This window comes from Dipteris shenzhenensis, chromosome 2 (genome assembly GCF_047967505.1).
Source record: "Dipteris shenzhenensis isolate YYH24624 ecotype China chromosome 2, Dip_SZ_1.0, whole genome shotgun sequence".
Classification (NCBI taxonomy): Eukaryota; Viridiplantae; Streptophyta; class Polypodiopsida; order Gleicheniales; family Dipteridaceae; genus Dipteris; species Dipteris shenzhenensis.
In genome coordinates this window covers 62,094,969-62,103,113 of record NC_141597.1, presented here as the reverse complement: position 1 = coordinate 62,103,113, position 8,145 = coordinate 62,094,969, and the positions used below count along the sequence as shown (strand labels likewise).

Sequence of the window (8,145 nt, the reverse complement as noted above, 5' to 3'; positions counted from 1 at the left end):
TGGATCTCTCTCTTTTGTATTGTGTCCATAGTTGGATCATTGTCTATTTATGAATCTTCACATCTATTTGAAGCACATAAGTTAAGAAGTTTGTGATTCCACACCCCACACACACTGTGTGAGCTCCTAGGCTATTCTATCAGTGTTCCACTATGCATACCCTATGTTGGTTGATTTCTAACATGGTATCAGTGCCCAAGTAGGAGGCTCACAAGTGTGGGAGCCTGAAGGGAGGGACCTTGCTGAATGACGACCCTAATCAAAGGCTCTTGGGAATCGACTTTCACGACTGGAGGATAGTGCCCTTGCAAAAAGGAGGGTGACTCACGTTTAATCAGCTGCGTATACAGTTCTGGTCTATAGAAGGTTGCGTTTGGTTTTTTATTTTGCTTTGTGGTTTAACATAAAAAATGGTGATTTCAGAAGTAGAAGCCTCTTTAGTCCCTTCTCTCCCTTCCTCCTACCCCAATCAAGTTCTTTCTTTAACCATCCCCAACTTTGGTGAGTTTGGGAAACTGGATGGGACTAACTATCCTATCTGGAAGCTGAAGATCTAGAGTCATTTAGTGGCTCGAAAATTGTGGAAATTGATAACAAGAGCAGAGGTGAAGCCAAAGGATGTGGTAGACAACAAGGGGAGGATACTTATGCCAGTAGATGGAGAGGAACTCAAAGCATGGGAAGACAGAGATGCCCACGCCCTATCATTAATCAGAGGGACTACTATGGGATTCCTTGCTTCCTCATAGCCTGATGACTGACACATCAGTGTAGAGGCCTGGGTCATTTTGAAGGATCTGTATGAGATAGATAATACATATCAGATCTTGCTTCTTCAGCATCAGATCTATAACTTGGATATGAATGAGGGAGATTTGGTACATGGCCACTTGACAAAGATCAAGGTGGTGAGGGATCAACTAGCATCGATTAGTTAGAAGGTAAACTCCGACCAGTTGGCCTTGATGGTACATCGGAGGCTACCACCGAGTTTCAAAAGCTTTGTTACGACTGTTACAGTAGGACAGAGGAGCAAACCTCTGACTTTTGAGGAGTTGGGTCCATTGCTGCTCCAGGAAGAAGCTAGGGAGAAGCTCTACAATGATGACAACAATAACAAGGTGTTGCTGGTTCCAACCATCGATAAGAAAAACTCATCACAACCATCCAACACAATATTAGATAATCAATACAACGATGACATTGGATCAGATGTGATGGAAAAAATTAAAGTACTAAAGACCACCAACCAATAGCTTGGATGGACTTTCAAAATACCAACATATGCTAAAAAACACAATATGAAACCAAGACCGCTAGGATGATACAATATCACTGACATGGACATAATCACACAAAAGCAATTCCCAATACAACCAGCCAATGCAAGAACAATACACAGATCACAAGGACTAACAATGGCAAGCGTAGCATTTGACCCACAAAACATAGCTCATTCTAGAATTTCATGCGCAAATAATCTATTCTTGCTCAACATACTAGAAAGCAAACACATCAAAGTTGATAAAGATGTGCTAAAAGAAATTTTGTGATTACAAACACAACAAAGTGGGAAACCTTTCAAATGAATTTACCAACATATAGTAGCTCCCACATATTCATGGGGTCCCTAAACATAGCGTCATTCAACACACACCAACAAGATACACTAGAAGACAAGAACCTGTCTCTAAGAAACAAAAAACAAACCACCAACCAAAACCCTTATGTGTTGTGTATTCCAATTAGTGTTGAAATCTCCAATGATGATGATTGATTTATTTTTGTCTAGGTTTCTAAAAAGTTCTTAGAATTTCTATGAAGTTTGCAATGCTTGTTTTTTGTGATTTGTATGTTCCAATTATTTGCATTTTGTCATATGTTTCATTCTTGAAGGCTGTGCATGTTAGTTCTATACCATTCTTTACTATGGTAGTGCTTGTGATTGATGTTGCATTGTCTTGTATAGAACCGAAAGACCATAGTTGTCAAACCATGATATTTCATTGAAGCTAGGCAAGCATGCAACACTCTTAGTCGCATTCTTCAAGAAATCTAGTGTATTCAAAGAATGAACGAATCAACAACAATTTATGAATCGACATTAGACCACATTTGGACAAACATTAGAAACAACTATGAGGTGAGGTGAGGTGAGACAAATACAAAGCTTCCAAATGCCGATCCATTACCGCAGCCATGACACTCATTGCGAATACGTTGTGGGCTGGTGATGTAACCAGGGTCAAGTTACGCATCTTCTACTTTGCCGCTTGTCAGTGATTAGGGTTGTGCGTATTTCTGAGAGGAAGAGTGGAGGCATCATCAGCTATGGCGGACGACAGCCCCAGTTCTTCTTGTGATGATTACCCTCGGACTGATCACAAACGGAAGTTCGACGGTTGCAACGACAATGAGCGGAAAAGTGGCCTACCTCGTAACGATCATGAGCGGGAGACGGGCTTTTCTGAACGCGAGAGGAAGACAGACTTCTCTGGTCCCCCGAATGGTTATGAGAGGAAAACAGGCTTCTCTGGGCCCCTTAACGAGCACGAAAGGTCGACAGGCTTTTCAAGTGGCAACGAGAGGAGAACAGGATTCTCCAGTGGTGAGAACGAAAGAAAAACAGGTTTTTCTGGACCTCCGAGTGACCACGAAAAGAAACCTGGCTTCTCTGTTACCCCGGAGGAACCTGCGAAGAAAACAGGATTTTCCGGACCTCCTGGAGAAGGCCGGGGCTCTTATAATAGTGTACCTCCTCCGCTTAGTGAATTCGAAATCGCGAAGCAAAGGGCGGAGCGGATTGCGGCCCGTTTAGTTGCCCAAGATACGAAAAGGCCTCGCGCAGACGACATAGGTGACCTGCATTCTATAAACGCCCATCCCGCTGGCGCAAGCCTCGATCAGCAAAGTTACGGTCGTGAAGGTGTTGGCTCATCTTTCAAATTTCATATTAATTGTATATAATTCGAGCCGTTTCTTTATTGATTAGTTTTTGGGCGTTAAAGTCGGTCGGAATAATGCGTTGCACGGTAGCTGCCATCATTCTTGACTTCACGGGTACATGTGACTCGTTTAGTATACCATTTACTGCTTCCTGGGCCTTATGTTGTGGATACAATTCCTTATCTTGGTGCCATATCGTTTCCAGATCACGATCGTGGGCAAATGTTCCACGATTCTGGCCATGGGCAGCAGCAATTCGAAGCTCACGGTGGAAATTTCCTTAGTATGCAAGGACCTCCCCAATCTCAAAAGATGGACATTCCCAATGCCAAGGTAGCGGGTGGTCATGCGAGGTTAAATGACTCAGAGCTGCAAGAATTGCTGACAATGTGCATTTAAAAGTAATATAAGTTCTTTTATTTTATGCAGCTCTCAGCTTTGACAACTTTTTGCTCTATATTTTTGGCTTTTAGGTTGGTTTGATCATTGGGAAAGGTGGAGAAACTATCAAATATTTGCAGCACCAATCTGGTGCCAGAATACAAGTGACAAGGGATGGCGATCGTGATCCATATGCCCCAACTCGGCAGGTGGAAATTATGGGAACACCCGAGCAGATTGGTCGTGCAGAACAGTTGATCAATGATTTTATTGTACAGGTGGGCAACGTTTTCATCTCCTATCTGCCATTCATAAGTGATCCTGTCTAGAATATCATGCTCAAAATTAAGAAATGAATGCAGTCAGATGCTGCAGGCACGGGCGCTCCTATAGCCCGTGGCTTTGATGGGTCAGCTGCATCTGGAGAACAGATACAAATAACTATCCCAAATAACAAGGCAAGGCTTTGAAACTCAAGATGTTTTTTCAGGTGCAATTGTATTGTCGTGTCTTGCCTTGTCTTAGCTGCTGTTAATAGGTTTTTGTGTGTAAAGGTTGGATTGATTATTGGTAGAGGTGGGGAGACTATCAAAAGCATGCAAAGCCAAACTGGGGCACGTATTCAGGTTAGCTTACGTTGCTGTCTGAGATTGTTTTATATAGAGCTGATAGGTCCTTGCTGATTGGAAAGTAATGAAGATATTTAAATGTGTGCATTCTACAGCTTGTGCCTCTTCAGCATTTTGGTGAGGCAGAGCCTTTTGAAAGAGTTCTTACACTAACAGGCAGTAAGAACCAGACTGATATGGCGAATGAACTGATAAAGAAGGTGATCAGTGAGGTAGGTCTTTTTGCCTGATGGGTTTTCTTTGGCAGGATGCTTCTTGTTGGAAGCCATTAAATTGGCTTGATCTCTGCATTTCTTTTTTTTTTTTGTTCTTATTGGAAGACACTTTATTTATTGGATTGGCAAGTCTCTACTTAGACTCTCATCTTATCCTTTTTTCCCACTATCAAGCATCAATGTGTCTTATTTTTTTGGAACACTGTGCAATTAGTAGAATTGTGAAGCTGAAGCTCCTATAATCTCATGGGACAGTAAGATTCTCATTTTAACTTTAGACATGAGACAGCGGTAATGGCAGTGTCCTTACCTGAGCTCTATAAGAAGGCACTGGCGAAACTCAAATAAGTGGTGTCTTGCGTATGGAAAATGGTATGGACTTAGACATTGTTCTAAGAACTTTGCAATCTAGATTTACATGTTGCAGCGCTATGTGCTTGGAATCTTTGAATTTATGCTTATGATGTTCGCCAGTTTCCATTGTAGATGTCTGAGAACCATAGAAACAGTTGATTGAGATCAATTCTCCATGAGTTTTACCTCTCCAAGCTGGGAGGCCTTTCTCCTCTGTCTTGGCACATTTGAGAAGCCTCGATGATATATAGCCTCGTATACCAGATATTGTAGAATTTGTGAAGAGTTGAAACTGGCTCTCTGATATATGCTTATCTGTATCTCTTTGCTGTTAAAGAAGGTCTCCTGGCATCTGGCGCGAGCACTGTTGTCCGGTTTCCTCACCTGAATTGGACCCACCTATGGAAACTGCTCTAAGTAGGTACCATCTCAAACTAGATAAAACATGAAAGCTCACAGGTCCTTGGAGGAGGTGAGTATTTCTGTAGCTCTTGCTTGTATTTTTCTTAATCTAGGATTCACTTGCATTGTGAAACAATTGTTTCACATAACCTGGATGATCCTGCTTTGAGGATGTTACTGAGTTTAGACTGTTTGTATTTCTTTTAATTGCAATAGTTGTGATTTATGTTGAAGGCCACTCGCTATGAAAATTTGTCATCTTGGTTCTGGGTGTTAATACACAAATTTCAGCAATGCTTTTCACCATGCAACATTTTGCAGAGCTTTCTGAGAGCGCCACCAATGTCAGGGAACTACAATCAACATGGCTATCGGCCACCTGGACCACCCCAGTGGGCTCCCTCCCCTGCTCCCTCCATGCAATCGCAAGGTTATGGTTATCCGCAGCAAGGATCTTACTCTGGGCCACCTCAACAGTATCCAGCCCAGTCTCAATATGGAGGGTATGCCCAACCGACTTCTGCAGGATATACTTCTGGTTGGGAGCAACGGCCTTCTGTTCCAGGCCAGCATCCTCAGCAAAGTGCCTCTTATGATTACCAGAGTCAATTGAGCCAGCCTGCTGCAGTTCCTAATGACACCAACTTTGGCTACAGCCAATCGCAGGGAGGTTTTGGTCAGCAGGGACCCTACGGGCAGCAAGATTTTGGACAGCAGGGAACCGGAGTGGAAAACTTTGGGCAGTATGGGCAAGCCTATAGCCAGCAACCACCACATGGACAGGCAGGATCTACACAACAAAGTTACGGGCAACCTGAACCCTCGCCTCCTGGGTACACGCAGCAAGGCTATGTACATCAAGGGGTTTTCCAACCAGGTTATGGTCAGCCAGCACCATCTCCACAATTTTCTGATCAACATGCCTATACGCAGCCAGGGTCTTCACAACAGGCTTTTGGGGAGCAAGTGACACCACAGCCTCGGTATAACCAGCAAGGTCAAATACAAGCAGAAGGCATTAGCCAGCAAGGATCTACTCAGCCTGGCTATAATGCGCAGGGGCCTTCACAGCACAGCTTTGAGCAGCAGATGCCCTTTTCACCAGGTAATGGACAACAAGGATCTGGCCCTTCCAACTATGGAGCACACGGAGGCACTCCGCCTAGCTATACACTGCAGGGATCTGCACAACCTAGTTTTGGACATGAATCTCAGCAAGCGTATGGAGAGCCTGGCTCTGTTTCGCATGGTTATGGACAACAAGGATCTGCAAACATCTATGCAGAGCAAGGAGGGGCACAAAGTAGTTATGGTGCATATGATAATGGCTGTGAATTTGCTCAGCCTCTGCAGGATTCTCAAGGTCCAGTCCAGCATGGCTATGCAGAACAGGCGATTCAATCCTTGAATGAGGCACCAAGAAATGCAGACCATGGTGCCTCAAATGGCATCTCAGCTGGACCACCTCAACCAGGAGGGTATCAGGCCCCCCAGAGCTGAAACGGTTAAAGAACAAGAATCTCCGTTGATTTGAACTTCTAGGTAACAAATTATTTCGTACATGTTGCTGTGCTTTTTTGAATGATGTGGGCCTTCTACTTTTATGTTCAAGAGGACCTTTTGAATGTTATAATAAAGTTTTGTCTGAAGTAAACTTTTTAAAAATCAGATGGCAGTCTCGCCTTGCCATTAGTTTGTTGTTACTTGCAGGTTGCTTTGGTGCAAATATTTATTTTCCTGAGCTCCCCATATGCTTGCAAGTTGAGTATCCCATTACAAGTTGGGGTGTCTTATCATGATTGCATCTCCCCTTTCCCTCTGGCAAACTGAGTACAAAGACTCCAGTGTGGATATGCGAGTGTAAGTCCTGCACGTTACCATATATTCTATAAATTAGACTTGAGCCAGCCTTGGGGGATGATGATGTTGGTGGGAAAGCAATCTTAGCTTATCCCTGCTACGCACAAAGGGGTTGAGTTTTCAAGCTTTGTATGATTTGACTTTAGAACAATAAAATCAGAATTTGTAAGATTGGATACATTCTAGTCTTGCAAAGGTATATCTTTGTGGGTGACATGAGGTTAAAACTGCAACCTTCAAGGAGTAATTAGAGGTCCGGAATGGTGCAAAGTGGGAACTTTCTTTTCTAAGCTGAAAAGCTGTTTTTTTTTTGGTATTACAGATGGTTTAACTTTGTTATGAGGGGTTCTTTTAGGATATCCTTTCTTTTTTGGTGTTTGATCCAGGACACCTGTTCTGTAGCCTTGTTTAAAATTCTAGGTGTATGCTAGCTAACTGGTATTCTAAGATATTAACCTTTCACATCAGAATTGATAAGGCAGTTGAAAATCTATGATTACCAGAATTCTGAAGTGTTATGGCCACAAAAGGTGCAAAGACATGATTTAGGTTTATGGAGTCCCTTATTAGTATTGCATTTAAGAGGTACGAAGCTGAATGCATACAAGGGCTACACAAGTGGTATGAAGAAGAAATGGGATGCCTTGGTTTAGTCAGAGTCATTATGAGTATTGAATAACTGGAGTTCAAAAACAAAGAAAAACTGAGATTCTAAGATTTTTTCCTTTCAAAGAAAAATTTCACTTTGAAATGAAGGCTTTTGAATTGGGACTGCTATCAAAACGTTGAAGCTGATCTGTTTTTAAAAATAATCGTTGAAGCTGATGATTACTGGAAATATGGATAATATTGTCCATGATTACCAGATTTTCGGAGTGCTAAGACATCCTCTGTTCTCCCTTAGGGGTATGATGTTAAGAGTTGGAATTGAGTCATTCATATCGCTTCTTCCCTTGGCCTTCTAACAAGATTGATGGGAGTTGTGCCTACTGCTTTGGCTCCCACATGATATTTGTTGTGGAATGGGCCCATAACACTCATGCATGCCCTTTTTTTTGTTCGTATTGCAAACAAGTGCATTTTTTATTTTGTGATCTTCAAGTTTTAGAAATGGATTCCATTTCTGATCAATATGAAGCATGTTAGCTTAAGTTATATTAGCTTAAGTTATACAGCTAGCAAGGCTTCACGTGCATAGAGAAACATTGTGACCAAAGAATTTTGGACAATTTAAGAGTTGAAATTGAGTCTTCTTCCCATAACCTCATGCATGCCCTTTTTTTTTGGGTCGAATTGCAAACAAATGCATTTTTAATTTTGTGATCTTCAAATTTAATGGATTCCATATCTGATTATTA

General features: G+C 42.2%; 1 protein-coding gene across 1 annotated transcript; it reads left to right on the top strand.

Annotated features, from left to right (window-relative positions):
- Window positions 1-2,122: 2,122 nt before the first annotated feature.
- On the top strand, window positions 2,123-7,062 carry LOC147905119 (uncharacterized). Its single transcript, XM_087390271.1, has 7 exons — window positions 2,123-2,926; window positions 3,152-3,279; window positions 3,420-3,605; window positions 3,690-3,785; window positions 3,882-3,953; window positions 4,052-4,168; window positions 5,249-7,062. Exons 1-7 carry the CDS (start codon window positions 2,332-2,334, stop codon window positions 6,425-6,427), a joined length of 2,373 nt encoding a protein of 790 aa, XP_087246397.1. The 5' UTR covers window positions 2,123-2,331; the 3' UTR covers window positions 6,428-7,062.
- The last annotated feature ends 1,083 nt before the right edge of the window (window positions 7,063-8,145 follow it).

Excerpts from the sequence above, each read along its gene's own strand:
- LOC147905119 (XM_087390271.1), top strand. The coding sequence starts at position 2,332 with ATGGCGGACGACAGCCCCAGTTCTTCTTGTGATGATTACCCTCGGACT. Across the intron at positions 3,280-3,419 it reads TGGACATTCCCAATGCCAAG|GTTGGTTTGATCATTGGGAA; the intron begins GTAGCGGGTGGT and ends TTTGGCTTTTAG. Across the intron at positions 3,954-4,051 it reads AAACTGGGGCACGTATTCAG|CTTGTGCCTCTTCAGCATTT; the intron begins GTTAGCTTACGT and ends TGCATTCTACAG.